General features: G+C 49.1%; 1 protein-coding gene across 1 annotated transcript in view; it reads right to left on the reverse strand.

The window, feature by feature from the left end:
- Positions 1–25,915, reverse strand: part of terf1 (telomeric repeat binding factor (NIMA-interacting) 1) — a 97,240-nt gene that overhangs the window by 3,218 nt on the left and 68,107 nt on the right. Inside the window, exons 7-9 of the mRNA XM_072467567.1 lie at positions 14,957–15,019; positions 3,786–3,892; positions 439–524 (exon numbers count right to left, since the gene is read on the reverse strand). Of these exons, the coding sequence (XP_072323668.1) occupies positions 439–524; positions 3,786–3,892; positions 14,957–15,019 (256 nt within the window). The remainder of the gene's footprint in view (positions 1–438; positions 525–3,785; positions 3,893–14,956; positions 15,020–25,915) is intronic.

Genomic DNA, 25,915 nt, shown 5'->3' on the forward strand with positions numbered 1-25,915 from the left:
CTGTGTGGAGCACATTCTTTCCGTGCCTTCGTGGGTTTCCTCTGGGTGCTCCAGTTTCCTCCCACAGTCCAAACATGTGCAGGTTAGGCAGATTGACAATGCTAAATTTCCCCTAGGTGTGGTTACGGGATAGGGTGGGGTTTGGGCTTGGGTGGGCTGCTCTGTCAGAGGGTCGGTGCACAATCGATGGGCCGAATGGCCTCCTTCTGCACTGTAGGAATTTTATGACTGCTGGAAATATGAAATAATAACCTGGAAACTTATAATTCCACCCCACGGGATTGGTAAATGAGAGGAAATGTATATTGAATAAATGATCAAATACTCAGCTCTCTTCTACCCTGTCTTCATAAAATAGCTTAGAAAGAAGCTTAAGTTTCTTTTATGATTTCAACAATGTAATTTCAGCGCCTGATTTTTCCTTTATCAAGTACTTACTCTTTTTTTCCTCTGCACTTCTGAATTAACTGATATATTTTGCTTTTTGCTTTCCACCAGGTGTCCATTACTAGTGATTTTCTTCTCTGTAAAAAAGAGCAGACAATATTTGTACATAGCTGCAAAAGCCTTTATCTTCCCCCAGGCTATCCCAGTAGATCGAAGCATTGCTAATTTTAACATTAGAATCCAAGTTTCTAAATGAACTGTGCTTTTAAATACAATGCCCTCAACACTCGTGGCTTGGTTAGCTACACACATTATACCAACAATTTGAACTTGTACTTCAAACGAGATCTTGTTAAAACACTTAATTTCTCCCCCTACTTCAGTGTTTCAGCATCCTACATCATTTCCAAACTGACAAGTTGGGAAGGTGACCTGCATTCAGACCCTTGTGACTTTTATTTGATTTTGACTATTGAACACCTCAAGAATGGAGGTGGAGAAGTGGGGTGTAGATGAATGTGCTCCAATTTTCTCTCTCATTTCTCTGGAAGTTGTATAGCTTCTGATCTCTCATGTTTTCAGTGGCATGAAGTCAGGAACTTCCAGCATAGGAATTACAAATACAAAGCGGTGTCTTAACCCAGTTGCATAGTTCCTAAAAATACTCTAGGGCTTTAGTCAGTGAATTCAACTCATAAAGTTAGGCATGGGGTTTAAAGAGAAGTTCGCTATTTATTCTTTTAAAGACATAAACAAATGAGAAATAGGATGAAAGGTCAACGCACTAAAATAACATATGTTATACTTAATCGTGTAACTTTACTTGAAAAAAAATCTCAATTACTTAATGCCCATAGATTAGCAGGCAGGTCATTCAGACAGGGCACAGAATCTGACGACAACTCGTATTTATGTTGTGCCTTTAATGTAATATAAACATTCCCAGCAGCTTCACAGGAATGTTATAATGCAAAATCTGTACTGAGTCACAAAAGGAGATATTAGGACAGATGATAGTTTTATATAATAATAATCTTTATTGTCACAAGTAAGCTTACATTAACATTGCAATGAAGTTACTGTGAAAGCCCCTAGTCGCCACATTCCGGCGCCTGAACTGGTACACGGAGGGAGAATTCAGAATATCCAAATTACCTAACAGCACGTCTTTCAGGACTTGTGGGAGGAAACCGGAGCACCCGGAGGAAACCCACACAGACACGGGGAGAACGTGCAGACTCCGCTTAGACAGTGACCCCAAGCCAGGAATTGAACCTGGGACCCTGGCGCTGTGAAGCAATAGTGCTAACCACTGTGCTACCGTGTCACCCACATTTCGACAGCGGAAAGAGAGTTAGAGAGATTTAGGAATATACTTTCAGAGTTTAGGGCCGAGAAGGCTGAAAACACATCCACCAATGGTGAAGTGATTAAAATCTTAATGCACAGGAGACCCAAATTAGAAAAAACACATCTCAAAAGCTATGGGGCTGTATGGAAGGGCAAGGCCATGGAAGGATTTGAAAACAAGAATAAGAATTTTATAATCAAGTCATTGATTAACTGGGAGCCAATATAGGTCAGCAGGAATGGGGTGCTGGGCAAATGGGACTGTTTGTGGATTAGGTCAGAGGGTAATGGAATTTTGGATGCCCTCAAGCTTTCAGAAGATAGAATGTGGGAGGCCAGCCAGGAGTGCATTGCAATAGTCACATCCCGAGGGTAAAAAAAAGGCACAGCTGAGGATTTCATGCTCTGATTTCAACAGTAAATGAGCCGGGAGCAGGGATGGAGTTGGACAATGTTGCGAGGGGGGGGGGGGGGGGGAGAGACGGTAAATGATAGCTCATCTATGATGTCACAGGCTGATTGCAGGGGCAAATGTGACACCAAGATTGCAAACGGAGAGTTTTGCAGTTGTGGCAAGGGAAGAGAACAGTTTCTGTATTCCTAATATTTAGTTGCAATAAGTTTATGTTCATCTGGTACTGAATGCTGGACAAGCAGTCTGGCAACTTGTACTAGACGGGGGGTCACTGAAAATATACGGCAACACTACTTTCAGTACATAATTACTTGAAGCGGAAAAATCTGACATGTTAGGAGGAAAATGCAATGGCGTGTGACGAATTGGCTGGCTTTCGGTGTCGACACGATGGGTCAATTGACCTCTTTCTGTGCTATATAATTCTATACTTGCAGGCTTTTGGCAGCGCCATGTGATTGTAGCAGCTGGAACACAATCGTTCCAATGCAAGACGATATCAGCCTTGCTCAGTGATGGAGATTACCTCTAAGCAAAAGGCTGTGGGTTCAAGTGCCATTTCAGAGAAATAATCTAGGCTAACAGTACCAAGGGAGTACTGCGCCCCATGAGATGTTAAAACCAAGGCCCTCAGCTGCCCTCTGATGTGAATGTAAAAGATCTTCCTGGCACTTTTCAAACAAAGCAGGGGAGTCCTCCAACATTTATTCCTCAATCAACACCCCCAAGGGCAGCACGGTAGCACTGTGGATAGCACAATTGCTTCACAGTTCCAGGGTCCCAGGTTCGATTCCGGCTTGGGTCACTGTCCGTGCGGAGTCTGCACATCCTCCCAGTGTGTGTGTGGGTTTCCTCCGGGTGCTCCGGTTTCCTCCCAGAGTCCAAAGATGTGCAGGTTAGGTGGATTGGCCATGCTAAAAATTGCCCTCAAGTGTTGGGTGGGGTTACTGGGTTATGGGGATAGGGTGGAGGTGTGAACCTTGGGTAGGGTGCTCTTTCCAAGAGCCGGTGCAGACTCGATGGGCCGAATGACCTCCTTCTGCACTGTAAATTCTATGGTTAAAATAGATTATCTTGTTCTTTATCTTATTTACAGCATCTCAATGTCATAAAGGTGTGTTAAGATGACAAGCACCGTTGTTTTTCTTTCCTTACTGACGTTATATTCAGGGCCACATTCTCAGGAAGATCTCCCCATATCAGACCATGGACCCAGACCAAAAAATCTCTGAGTGAACTCCTGATTTCAATCATGTAATACAGCCAGTCCATAAAAGAACAAATAATTTCTCACAGAAGAGTGGAAAAAACATGAATAAAACTGTAGGCTAATTTTCTATTTTAATAGCACTAGCATACGAAGGAGGGAATATACCAATTTTCAGCTAAGTCAACAATTCACAATCAAAAATGTATACCCAGTTGGGGGAATATGTAGCTATAAATCCATTTAGAACCACAGGTAAAGGAAGGTTAGCTGGCTACAACTAATAGTACCAGTGCAGTAGATTATTTTAATATCTCTAGACCTTGTCTGTTGTTCAGAATGCAAGGCTGCAACTGGTAATACAGTTAACTATGACTATAGACCAATCTATGCCAATTAGCAATCATTACATTCTCAGATACCTACTTTTCACAGTTGACCTTTTTCGGTTTCTTGCAAAATCTCTGACTGCTTCAGACTTCATCGGTTTCCAAACTTGATGCTCAACAAAACTGTAAAGACGTTTTTTAGATCTGCAAGAAAATGTATTTCGTAATTTCAGCAAAACGTAATACTTAAAAATTTGCTAACAAGTAGCGGGAAATAACCTCTGGTGGCGGCATGTAGAAGGTTGCACATAAGGTAAATACCGCCAGAGTCCTTGTTTTTTGGTCCTCTTTGCCCAGTTCCCGGGGGAAATTGGTTGACAAGTCCAACCTATTTTAATCCAACCTGGGCAGCACGGTAGCATTGTGGATAGCACAATTGCTTCACAGCTCCAGGGTCCCAGGTTCGATTCCGGCTTGGGTCACTGTCTGTGCGGAGTCTGCACATCCTCCCCGTGTGCGCGTGGGTTTCCTCCGGGTGCTCCGGTTTCCTCCCACAGTCTAAAGATGTGCAGGTTAGGTGGATTGGCCATGATAAATTGCCCTTAGTGTCCAAAATTGCCCTTGGTGTTGGGTGGAGTTGCTGGGTTATGGGGATAGGGTGTGGAGGTGTTGACCTTGGGTAGGGTGCTCTTTCCAAGAGCCGGTGCAGACTCGATGGGCCAAATGGCCTCCTTCTGCACTGTAAATTCTATGATAAAAATTGTTTTTGATGAAAGGATGTCAAAAAGCCTTAAAAAGAACAGTTGAAAAGAAGGGTAGGAGTGGTAGTCCTTCGATGGACCCATAGAGAGTGCGAAGCTCACTGGGAGGAAAAATGTCGGAGACGACCTCGATGGGTGGGGCCGCTATCACAGTAGAAACACTGACTGGGGTAATGGCATGTGAATTTGAGAAACAATTCGGTAAACACTTTGAAGGACAAGGGAGATGGTGGAGACCCTCAAAAAGTCCACTGAGGACACGCTGGGACCGATAAGAGAAAAGTTGGGAAGGACCTCAGAGGCCGTGAAAGACGTACTGAAAGGGGCGGAGGTGATCTTGTCGCGGTATAGCAACCAAATAGCCTCGCTGGAAGTCTAGATGCTGGTGGTGGATGAGAGTAATAAGGCCTCGAGGGCTAAGATCAAGGACCTGGGGAACGGGTCGAGAAGGCAGAACCTCAGGATCATGGGGTTGACGGAGGGGGTGGAGGGCCCAAGGCCAACCGAGTACTTTGCTCAGAGGTTTGTAAAGTTGTTGGGGGGAGGCGGGGGTGGAATGACCAGATGTCCCCTCCTGAGCTGGATAGGGCCCACTGAATACTCCAGCAGAGGCCTCGAGCGAATGAGCCACCGTGGGCGACCATAGTTCATTTCCACAGCTACCAGGAGGAGGAGTGGGTCCCGAAATGGGCCAAAGCGATGCGAGGTGGGTATGAAGCAGCATCCAAATTTATCTTCACCAATACCACAAGCTTGGGGTACTTTCAATTAAATAGGGGAATGAGACAGGGGTCTCGAGAGAGAGGGACTATGTCCCTCCCCTCTTGATTGCATTGGCAATAGAGTCCTTGGCCATCGGTTTGAAGGCTTCGGGTTAAGTGGGGGGGGGGTCGGAATGTGGCTATGCCGCTGTGGGGAACGGGCCGGTGTGGGGTGTGGGCGCGTGGCTGGCTGAGGAGGGGTCATGGCTAGTCGGCGGGGGAGGGGGGCGGGTAGCCCCCTGATCCGGCTGATAACCTGGAGTGGAAGGGGACTGAATGGGCCGGTTAAGCAGGCCCGCGTGTTCGTGCACCTGAAGGGGCTCAAGGCGGATGTGGTTATGCTCCAGGAGACACACCTGAAGGTGGCAGACCAGGTAAGACTGAGGAAAGGGTGGGTAGGTCAGGTGTTTCACTCGGGGCTAGATGCCAAAAATCAAGGGGTGGCGATATTGGTGGGAAAGGTGGTGTTATTCGAGGCGCCGAGCATTGTGGCAGATAATGGCGGTAGATACATAATGGTAAGTGGTAAGTTGCAGGGAGAGAGGGTGGTACTGGTCAATGTGTATGCTCCGAACTGGGACGATGCGGGTTTTATGCGGCGTATGTTGGGTCGGATCCCAGACTTGGAAGTGGGGGGCCTGATAATGGGGGCAGACTTTAACACGGTGTTGGATCCTGCACTGGATCGCTCCAGGTCTAGGACGGGTAGGAAGCCGGCGGCGGCTAGAGTGTTGAGGGGATTCATGGACCAAATGGGAGGGGTGGACGCTTGGAGATTTGCAAGGCCGGGGCTAGGGAATTTTCATTCTTCTCACATGTCCATAAGGCTTATTCTCGAATCGACTTTTTCATTTTGAGTAGGGCGCTGATAGCGAGAGTAGAGGATACCGAGTATTCGGCAATAGCCATTTCGGACCACGCCCCGCATTGGGTGGACTTGGAGATGGGGGAGGAAAGGGACCAGCGCCCGCTGTGGCGCTTGGAGGTGGGGCTGTTGGCGGACGAGGAGGTGAGCGAGCGGGTTGGGGAAGTATAGAGAGGTACTTGGAGACCAACGACAACGGGGAGGTCCGAGTGGGGATGGTATGGGAGGCACTGAAGGCGGTGGTGAGGGGAGAGCTGATCTCCATCAGGGCCCACAAGGAGCGGAGGGAGCGGGGAAAGAGGGAGAGGCTGGTGGGGGAGATGGGGAGGGTAGACAGGAGGTATGCGGAAGAACCTGAGGAAGGAATGTTGAGGAAGAGGCGCAGCCTCCAGGCCGAATTCGACCTGGTGACCACCAGGAAGGCGGAGGTGCAGTGGAGGAAGGCCCAGGGGGCGGTCTACGAGTATGGGGAAAAGGCAAGCCGGATGCTGCCGCATCAGCTTCGGAAGCGGGACGCAGCTAGGGAGATCGGGGGAGTTAAGGACAGGGGAGGGAGCGTGGTGCGGAGTGGGGTTGGCATCAATGGGGTCTTCAGGGACTTCTACGAGGAATTGTACCGATCTGAGCCCCCACAAGAGGAGGGAGGGATGGGCCGTTTCCTGGACCAATTGAGGTTTCCAAAGGTGGAAGAGGGGCTGGTGGTGGGACTGGGGGCCCCGATTGGGCTGGAGGAGCTGATCAAAGGGATAGGAAGCATGCAGGCGGGGAAGGCACCGGGGCCTGACGGTTTCCCGGTCGAGTTCTATAAAAAATATATGGACCTGTTGGGCCTGCTGTTAGTTAGGACCTTCAATGAGGCAAGGGAGGGGGGGGCTTTACCCCCGACGATGTCCTGGGCGCTGATCTCCTTGATCCTGAAGCGGGACAAGGATCCCCTGCAATGTGGGTCTTACAGACCGATTTCCTTGCTAAATGTAGATGCCAAGGTGCTGGCGAAGGTCTTAGCTACGAGGATTGAGGATTGTGTGCTGCAGATCATCCATGAAGACTAGACGGGGTTTGTGGAGGGGAGACAGTTGAACGCGAATGTGCGGAGGCTTTTGAACGTTATCATGATGCCGGTGAGGGAGGGGGAGGCGGAGATAGTGGTGGCGATGGACGCTGAGAAAGCCTTCGATAGGGTCGAGTGGGGGTACCTGTGGGAGGTGCCGAAGAGGTTCAGGTTTGGGGAGGGGTTTGTCAGGTGGGTTAGGCTGTTGTATGAGGTCCCGATGGCGAGTGTGGCCACAAATAGGAGGAGGTCCGAGTACTTTCAGTTGCACCGAGGGACGAGACAGGGGTGTCCCCTGTCCCCCCTGCTCTTCGCACTGGCGATTGAACCCCTGGCTATGGCACTGAGAGAGTCGAGGAACTGGAGGGGGTTGGTGCGGGGTGGGGAGGAGCATAGGGTGTCGCTTTATGCGGACGACCTGCTGCTGTATGTGGCGGACCCGGTGGGAGGAATGCCAGAGGTAATGAGGATCCTTAGGGAATTTGGGGACTTTTCGGGTTACAAGCTCAATATGGGGAAGAGCGAGCTGTTCGTAGTTCAGCTAGGGGACCAGGAGAGGGGGATTGGCGAACTCCCACTAAAAAGGGCGGAGAGGAGCTTCAGATATTTGGGGGTCCAGGTGGCCAGGAGCTGGGGGGACCTGCATAGGCTTAACTTTACAAGGCTGGTGGAGCAAATGGAGGAGGAGTTCAAGAGGTGGGACGCGTTGCCGCTGTCCCTGGCGGGTAGGGTGCAGTCAATCAAAATGACGGTGCTCCCAAGGTTTTTGTTCCTGTTCCAGTGCCTCCCCATGTTTATCCCGAAGGCCTTTTTCAGGCGGGTTAACGGGAGTATAATGGGGTTTGTGTGGGCGCGAGGGACTCCGAGGGTGAGAAGGGTGTTCCTGGAGCGGAGTAGAGATAGGGGGGGCTGGCGCTGCCCAACCTCTGTGGGTACTACTGGGCCGCCAATGCAACAATGGTGCGCAAGTGGGTGATGGAGGGGGAGGGGGCTGCATGGAAGAGGCTGGAGACGGCGTCCTGTGTGGGTACGAGTCTGGGGGCGCTGGTAACGGCGCTGCCGCGGCTCCCTCCAAGGAGGTATACCACGAGCCCGGTGGTGGGGGCGGCCCTCAAAATTTGGGGGCAGTGGAGGCGGCATAGGGGGAGGTTAGGGCCTCGGCGTGGACCCCATTACGGGGGAACCACCGGTTCGCCCCAGGAAGAACAGGTGGAGGGTTTTCGGGGTGGCACAGGGCAGGGATACGAAAGTTGGGTGACCTGTTTGTGGACGGAAAGTTCGCGAGCTTGGGTGAGCTGGAGGAGAAGTATGGGCTCCCCCGGGTAACACCTTCAGGTACGTACAGGTAAGGGTGTTTGCCAGACGGCAGGTGGTGGAATTCCCACGGCTACTGCCACACACAGTACAGGACAGGGTGCTCTCGGGGGGGTGGGTGGGAGTGGGGAAGATCTCGGAAACTTACCAGGTGATGCAGGAGGACGAGGAGGCCTCGGTGGTGGAGTTGAAAGGTAAGTGGGAGGAGGAGTTGGGAGAGGAGATCGAAGAGGGGACGTGGGCAGATGCCCTAGGGAGGGTGAACTCTTCCTCTTCGTGCGCGAGGCTCAGCCTCATACAGTTTAAGGAGCTGCACAGGGCACACATGACCGGGACAAGGATGAGCAGGTTCTTTGGGGGCGAGGACAGGTGTGTTAGGTGCTCAGGGAGCGCAGCAAATCACACCCATATGTTCTGGGCATGCCCACGCTGGAGGAATTTTGGAAGGGCGTAGCGAGGACGGTGTCGAGGGTGGTAGGATCCAGGGTCAAACTGGGCTGGGGGCTTGCAATATTTGGGGTGGCAGAGGAGCCGGGTGTGCAGGAGGCGAAAGAGGCTGGAATTCTGGCCTTTGCGTCCCTGTTAGCCCGGCGAAGGATTCTCCTTCAGTGGAAAGATACGAGGCCCCCAAGCGTGGAATCCTGGATCAGCAATATGGCAGGGTTCATTAAATTGGAGAGGGTGAAATTCGCCTTGAGAGGGTCGGTACAAGGGTTCTTTAGGCGGTGGCAACCGTTCTTGGACTTCCTGGCAGAACGATAGACATTGGTCAATGGCAGCAGCAGCTCGGGGGGTGGGTTTACTTTATTTTTGTTTATGTTATTTACACTGGAAGGGTCTGAGGGGGTGTGTACACCTGTTGTCTTAAGTCGGGATGTTAATGTTAATTTATTATTTAGGCACGGGGGGGGGGGGGGGGGAGAGAGGGGTTTGGGGGGTTGCTTTTTTAGATTGTGTTTTGTACTTAACCCTGTTGGGTTCTTTTTTCTTTCTCATTTTGTTATTGATATTTTATGAAAACCTTTAATAGCATTTTTTTTTTTTATTTAAAAGAGGGACTTTAAAAGGTGGGATATGTTGCACTTGACGTTGGCAGGGAGGGTGGAGGTGGCCAAGCTGAACGTGCTGCCAAGATTCCAGTTTGTCTTTCAGTCCCACCTGATTTTTCTTCCCAAGGCCTTTTTCTGGAAGGTGGAGGCACTCGAATCGGAGGGTTCCAAGGGCCCTGCTCCAAAGGCAGGGAGGGAGTTGGCACTCCCGAACTTGATGCACCCCTACTGGGCAGCGAATGTGGAGAAGATGAGGCATTGGTGGTGGTGGTGGGGGATATCAGATTGGAGGAGGAGTCATGTAGGGGCTCGAGATTCACTGCTCTGGTGATGGCCCCGTTGCAGCTGGCTCCAGGGAAGTATACGAGGAGTCCGGTGGTGGAGTCGACCATTAAGATCGGAAATCAGTTGAGGAGGCACTTTAAACTGGGCAACATGTCGGTGCTGACACCACTGTACGGGAATCACAGATTTAAGCCAGGGGTGCTGGAATGAATGGGATGCATAGGCGGTGGAAGGAGGAAGGGTTGAAGTGGGTCAGTGATATGTTCTCAGAGGGGAAATGTGCTGGGGTGGATGAGCTGTCGGAGACGTTCGAGTTACCGAGGGAGAGTGAGTTTAGGTACTGACAGGCACGGGACTTTGCGTGAAAGGATCTACCGACGTTCCCCCAATTACCAGAGTACATGCTGCAGGAGAAACTGCTGTCCCTAAATGAGGTGGGGGGAGGACAGGATCGGGAACATATACGGATGGTTGGGAGAGCAGGATAAGGCATTGGTGGAAAGGATCAAGCGGGTGTGAAAGGCAGTTGGGTGGGAGATAGGATGGGGGCTCTGGTGTGAGGCGATGTGGTGATTGAACTCTACTTCCTCCTCTGCTGGACACCGGGAATTGCAGCTTGGCTGGAAGATCTGTACGAGTTTCTCCGGTTGGAAAAGATTAAGTTTGCTTTAAGGGGATTGGAAGAGGACTTTGAGGTATGGTGGAGGCCCTTCATGACATTTGAGCAGCTCTTCTCGCGTGTGGGGGAGGGGGGGCTAAAAGGGGAAAAATGTACAAACTGTTAACTCTGTTTTGTTGGAACATGGTGTTGTTATTGCTTATGTATGGAATAAAATATTTAAAAAAACACACCTCACACAAAACAAAACTAGTACAAAAAGAAACACCCACGATACCCCACCAGAAACAAATCCCTCATTTCTACAACCCCCTTGTCCTCCCGGCCCTGGAACCTCACATCTAATCTAGCCAGTTCAAACAAGTGATTTGCACAGATCAGTGGCAGCTTCGACATCGCCCCAACTTAAAATGTTGCTGAAATTGCCTCCAAATCTTCAAAGTTGCTACCACCACCAGACTGCCAGAGTATTTCTTTGGAGATAATGTGAGTGGCCCCGTCACCAGCACCCTCAATCCTGACCCTTATATGAATCCACCTCCATCTTAACCCAAATTTCCTCTTGGTTCCCGTACCAGCCCAGCACCATTTTTGTGTTCGCTGCCCAGTAGTAATAAATCAAATTTGGCAGAGCCAAACCACCCAACTGCTGACCCCTCTGAAGCACCATTTTCTGAATTCTGGCTACCTTGCCCACCCAGATAAATGACATATTTAACTGCTCCACCCCCTGAAAAATGCTTTTAGCAAAAACACCGGCAGGCATTGGAATAAAAATAGAAATGGATAAAATATTCATCTTTAGCGAGTGAACCCAGGCCGGCCAACAATAGAGGAAGGTTATCGCACCTCTGTAAATCTGCCTTAACCCTACCCACCAGGCTCGTGAAGTTCAATTTACAGAGCCGGGCACAATCTCAAACCACCTGCACCCCAGATACCTAAAGTGGGAGGTCGCTACACGGAACGGCAACCTCCCCAAATCCACCCGTCCTCCCCGGCAGAGCAACTGAAAAACACTCGCTCTTTTCTAAATTCAATTTGTATCCTGGGAAGCCCCAAATCAAATCAACAGCCCCATTATTTCTCCCACCATGGGGTCCAGGTCCGAGATGTCCAAAAGGCCATTGGCATATAGGGAAACCCTATGCTCCACCACCCTCTTCATTATCCCTCTCCAAGCATCTGACTGCCTCAATGCAATGGCCAAAGGCTCGATTGCCAATGCAAACAGGAGAGGGGACATAGGGCACCCCCTGCCTCCTTCCCCTATGGAACTGGAAATATCCAGAATTCTGATCGCTTGTACAGACACTCGCCTTGGGCTCCCTATAAAGCAACTTAACCCATGACACAAACTTGGTCTCTCCCAAACCGTTCCAACACTGCAAACAGGTAACCCCACCCCTCTCCGCATCCAGTGCCACAATAACCTCCTGCTCCCTGCTCCCCGACAGGGAGAGCACCACGTTCAACAAACGCCTGCCCTTTACAAACCCTATCTGGTCCTCTCCAACCACCTGCGGAAGACGCTCCTCTAACCTGAGCTTCAGCATCTCAGCAACAATCTTGGCATCCATACTTCGTAGAGATATCAGTCAGTTGGCCCGCACTCACCAGGTCCTTATCTTTCTTCAATAGAAGCGAAATAGAAGCCTGCCTCATCATCTCCAGGAGCATACCCCCATGCCACATGAAACGTTTCCTCCAACAGTGGAACCAGGCGATCCACAAACGTCTTATAAAATTTCACTGGGAACCCATCTGGTCCAGATGCCTTGTCCATCTGCATGTTCCCTAGGGCCGTCCGAACCTTCTCAATCCTCAGCGGCTCTTCCAACCCCTCCTTACCCTCCTCCTCCACCATAGGGCACTTCAATCTCTCCAAAAACACCATCCTATCCTACTCATCCTTGGCAGCTTCGACCTGTACAGCTTTTTATAAAACTCCTCAAATTCCCTATTCACCTTCTCCGGAGCGGACACCAACCCCCCACTTGCCTCTCGCATCTTAACAATCTCTCGGGAGGCCGCCTAAGCTGGCCAGCCAACAAACAGCTGGCCTTCTGCCCATAGCTGTACATTGTTCCTTTTGCCTGCCTCAACTAGCGCATCGCCTTGCCTGTGGATCAAACTGTATCTGCAATACTTTCCTGCTGGTCAAAAGCTCTGGGGTGGGAACATCTGAATACTTGCCATTAACCTCCAAAATTTCATTTTTTAAGCCTCTGGCGCTCCTCCCTTGCCTCCTTCTCTACCTGCACCTAATGTGAGATTAACTCACCTCTCATCACAGCTTTCAAAGCCTCCCACAGCACCGATGGAGAGACCTCCCTATTTTTATTAAACTCCACATGCTCATCTATCATCCTAGCCATCTTCACACAGCACCCCACATTCAAACTCCATGCGGGCCACCGTGCCAGCCCCCTCTCCAATACCACATCCACCAGGTGTGGGACGTGATCAGAAATGACGGATCGCCGAATACTCCTCCTTACCCCTGCCCCATGATGAAAAAAATTAATCCAGATAACTCTCTGCCCCTCCCCAGGATTTAAAAACCTCCATGTGTGTGCTCCCCCCATCTCCTTCATAAACACCACCAACCTTTGTACTCCCTGATGGGGCTAAAGCCCAATTGGGGGCATACACACAAACCAACACCACCGACTTTCCCTCCAAAGTACCCATTACTATCACGTATCTGCCCTCCTGATCTGCCATCATGATCTCTATTTGAAAACACACTCTCCTGTTAATCAGTACTGCTACCCCAGGGCTCTGCTATCAAAGCCAGAGTGAAACACCTGACTAACCCAGCCCTTATGAACCCTTACCTGGTCTTTTTACCGCAAATGGGTCTCCTGCAACAGCATCACATCAGTCCTCAAGCCCTTCAAATGGGTGAAAACTCTCGCCCGCTTTACCGGTGCTTCCAATCCCCACACATTCCATATTACCAACCAAACCGGGGACCTCTCACCTCCCTGCCCCTGCATATCAGCCATATTATCCACTGCGATAGGGGATAATCCTATCCCCTCCAACAGATTCCTAAAACCAGAGCCCACCCAAGAGGGCCCCCAGCCCCAACCCACGAATTGGACCAAGACCTACTCCCAATCACCGTCAGCCAGCTACCCCTCCCAGGAGCCTCCCCAACCACTTCCTCAAGAAACAGCTCCTCTCCTTACTCCCTCCACCCCCATCCATCCCATTACCCAATTCACAACTTCGAGGTAAACCAAAACCTGACTATCCAGGTTCAGCCGATCGCAGCCCTTTCCCCCACCTTGCTCCCATTCATTAGCCAACTTCAGTGCTTGCGGTGGCCCCCACCAGAGCCCACCCTTCACACCCATAACAAAAGAATTATAAACAAAACTCCCCACACCCACACCATCTACCTCACGTATCGAAACTCTCCTATCACCAACTTTTCTCAAACCTGCTCTTCTTTTCCGCTCCCCCTACCTGCTCACCCGTTCCAACCCAAAACCATTCCAGAGAGGAGAAAGGCAACCCATACCACAAAAACATATCCCAAACAGCCTGAAACCTTAAAGGTAACAAATATACAAAAGAATTAACTGCTCCAGCCCAAAACATATCTTCCTCATCCCACCCACAACACCAAACTCTTAGTGTTCATCTGAGTTCAGCCCCAATCCTTCCAGCCTTCACGAACGCCTCTGCACCTTCAGGCACCCCCATGATCCTGAGGTTCTGCTGTTGCGACGTGTTCTCAAGGCCCTCAACCGTGGCCCTCAAACCTTTCCGTGGGCGACACAGTAGCACAGTGGGTGGCACCTTTTCACAGTAACTTCATTGCAGTGTTAATGTAAGCCTACTTGTGACAATAAAGATTATTATTATTTCTGTCCGCCAGCTTCAGCAACTCCGCTTGCAGACACATCAGCTGGTCAGTGTCGCGACAGTGCTACCTCTACCCACTTCTGTACCTCACCATGCTCCCGCACCATCTCCCACATCTTTCCAACAGCCTCCTTTATCAGGGCCAGCAACTCTTCCATTGATTTCTTAAGAGTGTCCATCATCCCCTTCTCTTGCACTTAAAATGTTAGGCACATTGCCAGTCTGGATGTACCTACACTACATTCACTGCAGCCGTTCAGGAGGGCAGCTCACCACCACCTTCTCGAGGGCAATTAGGGATGGGCAATAAAAACTGGCCTAGCCAGCGATGCCCACATCCCATGAAGTAATTAAAAAAAAATAATAATTAGACTTTTAGCACTGCAAACTGCAAAAAAAGCCCTACTGGTTAGAGTAATACTGCAGATTTCTCTAGTTCTGCAATAATGGAAAAAAATATACAAACACTCCATTACAATGGTAATTCTCTTCGACAGTTTGTTCTAATTTCAGGAAGTTTTGAACATATCCAAAAAGTAATTTCAAAGCTCTTATTTTAGTCATGTTATTAACTATAAAACAAACATACATTTTACTTCAGTAATAATGGTTCCCACATTCATAAAGAGAAAACAGAAAGGACACCAGGCGATTGAAATCGTACAAGAACAAACAAGAACAAACCGTTCGGTAGTTGTCTTTGTATTATTCGTCTTGCCGTCTACTTCTCCATTCGATGAATCTCCACTGTTGGAAATAAAAAGGATGAACTTTCAAACACCTTTTAAACAAGTTGCAAATACAAGAAGCAGAAATCACCATTTCAGACAAAAGCAGTGTTTTTCAGCCCAAGCTATATTCACTACACTGCAGTATGACAAATGACAAAAGAGTGCTGCAATGATCAATACGATGCACTATTGGAAATGATGAGTCATAATCTCACATATTTTCAGCTAGTTAATGTCTTGGATCACACAAATTTTAAGCTCACTATTTCTATTAGAGTTCATGTGTGTGCGCATGTGCATGGGGGCAGGAAGAGGAGTACAAAAGTAGTGAAAGATGAAACATATTTTTGAATCGGAGGAGCAAACATATGAACAAATGAATTAGGACCAGGTGTAGGTCCCTCAAGCCTGCTCCACCATTCAATAAGATCACAGCTGATCTAATGTTATCCTCAACTTCACATTCCTGCCTACCCTTGATGATCTTTTACCCCCTTGCTTATCAAGAATCTATCTACTGCTTTGAAGATATTCAAAGACTTTGCCACAATTACCTTCTGAAAAATGTTTTTACTCTTGAATTAGCAACCTGTATTTTTAAACAGTGGCCCCTTAACTCTTAACCCACAATTGGAAGCATCCTTTCCACATCCATCCTATCAGGTCCCCTCAGGATCTTATTTGTTTCAATCAAATTGCCTCTTTTTACTCATCTAAACTCCGGTGGATACAAGCCGAGTCTGTCCAGCTTTTCCTCATAAATCAACCTGTCCATTCCAGGTATTAATCTAGTACACCTTTGCTGAACTGCTTCCAATAAATTTAAATACTTCTTTAAAATAAGGGGACCTATAGTCCCAATAATTTACTAAGTACCATTTTCCTGGTGATTGTAATTTTCTTGAGTTCCTTCCTCCTTTTCCAATTTCTCACTTACAGCCGTTTCTGTGATGTTACTTGTATCCTCGATAGTGATGAATGATGCAAAACACTTGTTAAATATATCTCCTATCTTCCTATTTTCCATCAACTTCCCAGAGTCCCTTTCTACAGGACCACTGTTCATGTTAACTCTTTTCTTTTTAAAATATCTATCAAAACTCTTCTTATAGAACCCAGAATTCCTACAACACAAAACTAGGCCATTTGGTTCATCAAATCTGCACCGACCCTCTGAAAGAGCACCCTAACTAGGTCCATCCCTGTAACGCCACCTAACCTACACACATCCTTGGACACTCAGGGACAATTTAGCATGGCCAATCCACCTAACCTGCACATCTTTGGACTGTGGGAGGAAACCGGAGCACCCGGAGAAAACCCACGCAGACACAGGGAGAAAGTGCAAACACTACACAGTCATCCAAGGCCAAAATTGAACCCGGGTCGCTGGCGCTGTGAAGCAGCAGTGCTAACCATTATGCCACCATGCCGCTATGTGTTCTCATTTCTAGCTAGTTTTCTCTCATACTCCGTCCTATTAATCTTTTAGTCATTGCTTCTGACCAATCTTCTGACCTGCCACCCACCTTTGTGCAATTATGTACTTTTTCTTCAAGTCTGATATTATCTTTCACCTCATTAATTATGGATGATGCGTCCTCCCCCTGGAATTTTTCTTTCTCATTGGAATGTGTATCTTGTGGATTCGGAAATATCCCCTTAAATGACTGCTGCTGCATCTCTATTGACCTATCCCTTAATCTAAATTGCCAGTTCACTTTCACTAGCTCTACTTTCATACCCTCAAAATTGCTCTTATTTAAGTGTAAAAAACTAGTCTCACACCCTCAAAGTGAATATAAAATTCAATCATATTCTGATCACTATTACCTACCAGCACCTTCATTATGCGATCATTAATTAATCCTATCTCTTTGCCCAATACCAGGTCTATTTATAGCCTGCTCCAAGGTTGGCTTCAGATGTTATCTCGAAAACATTCTATGAATTCAGCATCCACTCTACCTCTGATTACCCCAGTCCATATGTAGATTAAAATCCTCATGATAATCGTTGTACCTTTCTGACAACTAGGTATATAGATGAGGGTAGTGCAGTTAATGTAGTCTACATAGACTTTAGTAAAGCTTTTGACAAAGTCTCACGTGAGAGACTGGCTAACAAGGTAAGAGCTCATGGGATCCAGATCAATTTGGTGATGGTTGAAGGTTCATTTTGTGACTGGAAGCCTGTGTCCAGTGGTGTTCCGCTGTTTGTAGTATACATTAATGATCTGGACGCCAGCGTAAGACTGATCAGTACGTTCGCAGACGACATAAAAATTGGTGGTATGGTAAATAGTGAGGCGGAAAGCCTTAGTTTACAGGACGATATAGCTGGTTAAATGGTAAATGGAATTTAACCTTGAAAAGTGTGAGGTAATGCATTTTTGGAGGACTAATAAGGTAAGGGAATATACAATGAATGGTGGGACCCCAAGAAGTACAGAGGATCAGAGAGACCGACATATGCATGCCCATAGATCCCTAAAGACAGCAGGACAGGGAGATAAGGTAGTTAAGAAGGCATGTTCAGCTGAGGCAGTTCTGATCGCCTCACTATCGGAAGGAAGTGATTGCACCAGAGAGGGTGCAGAGGAGATTCACCACAATGTTGCATGGGTTGGAGCATTTCAGCTAGCAAGAGGGATTGGATAGGCTGGGGCTGTTTTCTTTGGAGCAGAAAAGGCTGAGGGGGTACATGATTGAACATAGAACATAGAAAATACAGCACAGAACAGGCCCTTCGGCCCACGATGTTGTGCCGAACCTTTGTCCTAGATTAATCATAGATTATCATTGAATTTACAGTGCAGAAGGAGACCATTCGGCCCTTTGAGTCTGCACCGGCTCTTGGAAAGAGCACCCTACCCAAACTTGAGGATTGAGGTGCATAAAACTATGAGGGGTATAGATAGGGTGGATAGGAAGGAACTTTTCTCCTTGGCGGAGGTGTCAATAATCAGGGGCACAGATTAAAGGAGGTTTAGAGGAGATGTGAGGAAAAGCTTTTTCACCCAGAGGGTGTTAGAATCTGGAACTCACTGCCTGAAAGGGTGATAGAGGCGGGAAACCTCAACATTTAAGAAGTATTTAGATGAGCACTTGAAATGCCGTAGCATACGGGGCTACAGGTCAAGCGCTGGAAAATGGGATTAGAGTAGCTGAGTGTTTGATGGCCGCGCAGACATGATGGGCCAAATGGCCTCTTTCCGTGCTGTAAAACTCTTATTACTCTGTTAGGGGACCTATACAGTACTCCCACAAGTTACGTCTTGCCTTTATCATTCCTCATCTCTACCCAAACCGCTTCTATATCCTAATTTCTTGTACTTGGGTCATATCTCTCTCGCTTGTGCTAATGTCGTCTTTAATTAACAGAACTACCCCACCCCCTTTTCCTAACTCCATGGGCTGGGTTCTCCGATTCTGGGGCTATGCCCCCACACTGGCGTGGGAACGGTGGAGTTTTGTGCCAGGAAAACTGGCGCAAAACGGTCACGGATTCCCGGTTTTGCTGGGGCCTAGCAGGATGGCACCGGAGAATTGACGGGTCCGTGGCCGTGCATGCGCACAGCAGCGGCCTGCGGTGGCCACACTGTACAACATGGCGGACGCAGCTGCAGACCCAGCCTGTGAAATAGTGGCCCCATCCCTTTGGCTGGCTCGCACACCTCAGACCACCCCCCACAGTGCCCCCAGCCCCGAATAATGTCCCTCCTGACCGTTTATCAGCCCTCCACCGACTGTAGCGGCGCTGGATTGAGTCTGCAGCCGCCACGCTGAGTTCCCAATGGATGAGACCACACCGGACCAATGCCGTCAGGAACTCGGCTGTTTGGGGGCGGAGCATCGAGGAGCGGGCCTCAGGCAATGTCCCGAAGCCGTTGATACGTGGAGGAGGCGGAGCATCGCGAAAGCGGCAGCGCCCACGATTTAGTCGGAAACCTGGATTAGCTGGCCATTCGCCGAACGCAATTTTGGCCCGGCGACCGGAGAATCCAGCCCCCTATCTTTCCTAAGAATCATATACCCCATAATATTCAGGTCCCAATTAATGCCATCCTGCAGCCATATCTCAGTAATGACTACTAGGTCACCTGTTTGCTTAGAGTGCTATGTGCATTCAGATACAGAGCCTTGAATTTTATCTGTTTAGTATTTATGTAACCTCCGGCCTTATCTGTTGATTTACGCTGAGACCTGAACTCTCCCTTCTTGTCCTAGTCTGTCTATTATTTGCCATATCGATAACTTCCTCTCTTATAAAAGCAAATTACTGCGGATGCTGGAATCTGAAACCAAAGAGAAAATGCTGGGAAATCTCAACAGGTCTGGCAGGCAGCATCTGTAGGGAGAGAAAAGAGCTAACGTTTTGAGTCCTGGGTCATCTGGACTTGAAATGTTGGCTCTTTTCTCTCTCTACAGATGCTGCCAGACCTGCTGAGATTTTTCCAGCATTTTCTCTTTGATACCTTCCTCTCTTGCCTTGTCTCCACTCTTTGATTTACCTCATCTGCCCACTTTTTATCCCTTGGTTCCACTATTTAGTTTAAAACCGCCTCTACTTTCCAAGTGAAGAGGTTTGCACGAACACCGTTCCCAGCATAGTTCAGGTATAGAACGTCTCAATAGTACACCTACCACTTTCTCCAGTACTGCCCCACAAACTGTTACTCCATATAAGTCTTTGATCCACCAATTTATCTAATTTTATGTACTCTTTGCCAATTTGCACAGGGCTCAAGCAATAATCCAGAGATTAAAACCTTTAAGTTTTGTTTTTTAATTTAGTGCCCAGCTCCTCATATCTATGCAGAGCCTCTTTCCTAGTTCTACTTATGTTTCTGGTGAGAGAACCTCAAACCCATTGAACAATTTCAGAAGCTGACACTCCTGCTCTCTGGGTCCCCTTACCTGCCTCACACACAGTCAAACGTTCCTTTCCCTGACAAAATCAGAAGATGCGATTCTCAGTGGTGTGTCTGCATCCTGGCACAAAGCATCCAGGTAACTTCCCCCCTTCCTGATGTGTCACAAAGTCTCCAGCTTGGCCTCCAGCTGAACATTCACTATGGAATGGGTATCTCAGAAGGGAATAGACCACATCTACTTCATCCTGAGCTCTTCTAATTGGTCACTTCAAAGAAGTGGCCAATCATTTGGATTAGAGGCACCTGCAAAAAGAATATATGCATCCTCCAGAAAAGCACTAAACAAGAGGCCTCTTCAAATACCTATTATTGCTGCTTCAGGAAAGCCAATGAAAAGAGTCAGTTTTATTTTTTTCACTTGAGCAATTATCAAATAAAAATTGTTAAGCAATGAGTCGCCAGTTCAGCTCTCCCTATACTGGCTTCCTCTCTGCCATATACTCGGACCCTTCTCCGGTGCTGGTCGATGTCGAATCATTCTATGCTCCAGCTTTCACAGATCCCAATGTTGACAAATTCTAAGCTTTAGCTCCACAATTCTCTCAAGGTTGTTGGAGGTCAGTCATCGCAGTCCCGGGACATTACTGCAGGAGTTCCTCATGGTGTCCTTGACCCAGCCATCTGCAGCGGCTTCATCTTTTTCTTTTTAAAGATGTATTTTATTACAAACATATTCAAATGTACAAAAACATAAATAAATCAGAAGACATTCTCCACACCTCACAGTTTGTGCAAGATTTCCCCCGTTTCCCCCCCCGCAACAAACAATTCCTCAAACATGGTCATGAACAGTTCCCACCGCATCTCAAAGCCCTTTGCTGATCCCCTCAATTCGAACTTGATCTTTTCCAGCTGGAGAAAGTCATACATGTCCCCCAGCCAGGCCACCAACCCCGTTGGCGTTATCGACGTCCATTCCAACAGAATCCTTCACCGGGGAACAAGAGACGTGAAGTCCACAACACGGCCTTCCTCCCCTCCTTCAGCTCCGGCATTTCCGACACCTCAAAAATCACCACCAGAAGGTCCGGCCCCACCTCTATCCCCACAATCTTTAATGATATCCCAAACACCCCCTCCCAGTATCTCCAACTTCTCGCAGCCCCAGAACATATGCGCGTGATTTGCTGGTCCTCGTCCACACTTCTCACACTCGTCTGCCACCTCCTGGAAGAACCCATTCATCCTCACCAGAGACATATGGACCCTACGCACCACTTTAAACTGAATCAAACTCATCCTCGCACACGAGGAGGTCGAACCCACCCTGCGCATTGCCTCACTCCACACTCCCCTTCCAGCTCCTCCCCACCCCCACCTCTTCCCATTTTTCCTTAATCCTCACCACCTGCACACCCCCCACATATATATATATAAACCCAATCGTACCCTTGCCTTCCACATTGGGAGCAGCAACTGCACCAACAGGGCATACTCCAGCCTGGGAAACAATCTCCATTGCTTCCGCGCAATGTTTCTCACTTGCATATACCTGAACTCGCTTCCCTTCGGCAGCTCCACCCTCTCCCGTAGCTCTTCCAGACTTGGAAACCTCTCCTCCGGATATAGATCCCTCGCCATCACCTGCCCCACCTTTCGCCGCTTCTTACACATGGTATCCGTCTCCTCAAGCTTAAACCCATGGTTCCCACACAACGGTGTCAGCACCGACATCCCCTCCATCCTAAAGTGTCTCAACTGGTTCCACACCCTAATTATGGACTATACCACTGGGCTCCCCGTGTACCTCCTTGGTGCCAGCGGAAGTGTCGTCGTCACCATGGCCCTCAGGCTCGACCCTCTAAAGGACTCCTCCTCCATCCTAACCCACTCTAACACCTCTCCTTCCCACCACTGCCTCACCTTCTCCGCATTCGCCGCCCAATAGCAATGCAAGAGATCTCTGCCTCTGTAACAGGGCCCTCTTCACCCGAGGTACCTCCCCCCCCCCCCCCCCCCCCCCCCCCATATAAGCTCCGAGATCGCTGCATCCAGTTTCTTGAAATAGGCCTTCGGGATAAAGATCGGGAGGGTCAGGAATACAAACAGGAACCTTGGCAGAACGTTAATTTTTACCACCTGGATCCTCCCCACCAATGTCAGGTGTAATGTATCCCATCTCCTAAGGTCCTCCCTAACCTCCTCCACCAACTTTGTCAGGTTCCATTTGTGCATCGTCACTCACTCCCCATCACCTGAAACCCCAAATACCTGAACCTGTCCCTGGCTACCAGAAATGACAACACCCCAAGATTGGCTCCCCGACCCGCTGCATTCACTGAAACACCTCACTCTTTCTGACATTCAGCTTGCAGCCCGAGAAGGTTCTGAACCTCTCTAGTATGTCCAAAATTCTCCCCATAATCTCTAATAGGTCCAACACGAACAACAGCAGTTTGTCAGCGTACAGCAACACCCAGTGTTCCCTACTCCCCTCACAATCCCCTGCCACTCTACTGACCCCTCCCCCCCCCCCCCCAAGGGCTGTCGGCAAGGGTTCTATCGCCACGCTAATAGCAGCGGCGACAGCAGACACCCCTGCCTCGTTCCCCTGTGCAACCGAAGCTCCGTGAACTCATCTAGTTTGTCCGTACACTCGCCACCGGGACCAAGTACAATAGACGCACCCACACCATAAACTTCGGCCCAAACTCAAACTGTCCCAAAATCTCAAATAGGTACAGCCACCCCACCCGGTCGAAAGCCTTCTCCGTGTCCATAGAGACCACTATCTCCTGTACCCGTCCCTTCGACGGAGTCATGACCACATTTAATAATTGCGTTATGTTAGTGGAAAGCTGCATGCCCTTCATAAAACCCGTTTGGTCCTCTGCAACCACCCCTGGAACACATCCTTGCATCCTCCCTGTCATATTCACATCTGTGTTCAACAGCGATATGGGCCTGTATGACCAACACTCCAAAGGGTCCTTCCTCTTCTTCAGGATTAGCTTGATCGATGCCTGGGTCAGTGCTTCCGGTAGCTCCCCCTTCTCCAGCGTCTCACTAAACATCCCCAGCAAATGTGGTGTCAACTCTGTTGTGAGCTCCTTATAGAACTCCGCTGGGTAACTGTCCGGCCCCAGGGCCTTCCCCGACTTCATCCCTTTTGTACTATCCATCAATTCTCTCAGGCCTAGAGGCTCCTCCAGCGCCAGCCTCCTCTCCTCATGCAGCCTTGGGAATTCCAGCTCATCCAAATTCCGCTCCATATCCCCTTCCTCACCATCCACTTTGGCCCTACATAACTTCTCATAATACTCCCTAAACGCCTCGTTAATCTTCCTGGCTCCGACACTACCTCCCCCTTCCCTGTCCGTATCCTCAGAATTTCCCTGGATGCAGCCTGCCTCCGTAACTGATGGCTAGCATATGGACCGCCTTCTCTCCATATTCATACTGCACCCCCCTCGCCCTTGTAGCTGCCGCACTGCCTTCGCCATCGTCAGCCTGTCAAACTGTCCCTGTAACCTCTTTCTCTCCGCCAACCCCTCCTTGGTGGGGGGCATTCGAATATTTCTTGTCCAGCTCGACTATCTCGTCCAACAACCTTCCATACTCCACCCTCCTCCTCCTATCTCTGTGCGCCTTGAACGAGATAACCTCCCCCGGAACCACCACCTTCAACACCTCCCAAAATGTGGTCGCCAATACCTCCCCATTCTGATTCAACTGCACATAGTCTCTGATCACCGACTGCACCTTCTCACAGAACCCCTTGTCTGCCAAAAGCCCCAAATCTAACCTCCATCCTGCCTCGAGCTAAGTCTAACCTCCAGCCAGTGCGGCGCATGGTCTGAGATCACGATTCCCGGGTACTCCACCTCCACCAACGTCCCTGCTCACTCTCACATACCTCCCACCCGGGTCCCACACTTCCATGACCCCGACAAACCGTATCCTTTTGCTCAGCAGGATGCCCCCCCCCCCGACTTTGAATCGAACCCCGAGCGAAATACCTGACCCACCCATTCCTTTCTCAACCTAACCTCATCCCTCAGCCGGAGGTGCGTCTCGTGCAGAAAAACAACCACCCACGCCTTCAAGCTCTTCCAAATGCATGAAGACCCGGGACCTCTTCACTGGCCCGTTCAATCCTGTACATTCCAGGTTATGAATTTCCCAGTGTATTAATGTATGGGTAGTTAAGGTTTAGGGATGGGTAGTACAAGGATGGGTAGTATAGGGATGGGGGAGTTGGGTGTGCTATTGTGGGGTTTTTGTGTGTGTTGGATCTCTCTGTTTAAAATGTTAAAACTAAAAATGCCTCAATAAAATATTTTCTAAAAAAAAAATGAATTTCCCCGTCTCTGTGTGGGTTTCCCCCAGGTGCTCTAGTTTCCTCCCACAAAATCCCGAAAGACGAGCTGTTAGGTGAATTGAACATTCTGAATTCTTCCTCTGTGTACCCAAACAGGCGCCGGAGTGTGGTGACTAGGGGATTTTCACAATACTTCATTGCAGTGTTAATGTAAACCTACTTGTAACACTAAAAAAGAATATTAAAAAAACCTTACCGGAGGCTTGCGCCTCCATTCCTCCCTCCTGTCTGCCATCCTCCACTTTCAGTTATGCCTCCTTTAATTTCGCCCTGAACCAGGCCCATCCAAGATAGCCCACTTCTCTGCCCATGACCCCATTCATTCTCCAACACTGCCACGTCGTACCTCCTATCCCCCCGTCATTCCTTCCCTTCCCCCCACTTGGTCAATCCCCGTGGCCACCTCACCTCCATTCACCAGCATTACCTGCCAGCGTGGCAGCTCCTTCCTGAAGGCTTGTCCTATCTACCCCTCCACTCCTACCCCGCCCTTCCCTCCTTGGTCTGTGCAAACGGTTCCCCGTGGACCCCACACAAACACAGACAGATCCAAAGCCACTGGTCACGCCCCACAAAAAGAAAAACACCACAAACTGCAGCGGGTGGGGGAGGCAGTTGCCCCCTTACAACTTGTTTCTCCTTAGCAAATAATCATAGGGCAAAATCACACCACACTCTGGCCCCCACAATACCCGCCTCTTCCAATCTCGGTTGTTCTAGCTCCTCCGTCTCTCATCAGCATTCAGTTCTCCCCCAGTTTACGGTCTCTAATGAAGTTATTGGCCTTTTCTGGGGTTTCAAATTCGTACTACTGGCATTCATAATCACATACAATTTTGCTGGCTACAGTATCCTAACCGCATCTGCGTTCGGCATAGAATCACTTTGGCCTTGTTGAACTCGGCGCACCTTTTCGCCAGCTCCACCCCAATGTCCTGATAGATTTGCACCCTGTTCCCCTCCCATTCACAGTTCCGCTTCTCCCTGCCCATCACAGGATCTTCTCCTTCTCCACAAAGTTATGGAGCCTCACAATCACCCGTGGCGGCTCCCCCGCTCTTGGCTTTTGCCTCAGGGACCTGTGGGCCGCATCCCCCTCCGGTGCCTTGTCCAGTACCCCCTCCGCCACCAGCCCCGCCAACATCCTTGGGACAAATCTCGTGGCACTCGTGTCTTCCACACCCTTAGGCAGGCCAACAATACGCAGGATCTGCCTTCTGGATCTAATCTCCTGCTCCTTTACCTTTGCCTGTAACAGCTTTCAAAGATCCCCAGGAGCCGCAGTTCCGCCTCCAACACCACCACTCGAACCTTGTGATCGGACATCACCTTCTCCATCTCCTCGATCTGCGACCCCTGTGCCTCCAGGCACCTCTCGACTCTCTCCATCTATCTTTTCACAGGTGCTACCGCTCCCTCGATGGCCTTCGAACGATCTTCATACATCTCCTTTCAGTGTTGCCGGAACTCCTCTCTAATAAACACCACCAACTGTTCCATCTGGGTTTTCCAACCTGCGACAACCCTTCCCCCTCCAGCATCTTTCCAATTGTTGCTGCGCCACAAGTTTCCAATTCCTTCGCCAGGTCTTTAACTTTCTCCTGCCGGTCTGCTTCATCAATGACGTTCTTTCCAACATAAGGTCAGATGTGGGG

The sequence above is a fragment of the Scyliorhinus torazame genome, chromosome 11, assembly GCF_047496885.1.
Source record: "Scyliorhinus torazame isolate Kashiwa2021f chromosome 11, sScyTor2.1, whole genome shotgun sequence".
Lineage (NCBI taxonomy): Eukaryota > Metazoa > Chordata > Chondrichthyes > Carcharhiniformes > Scyliorhinidae > Scyliorhinus > Scyliorhinus torazame.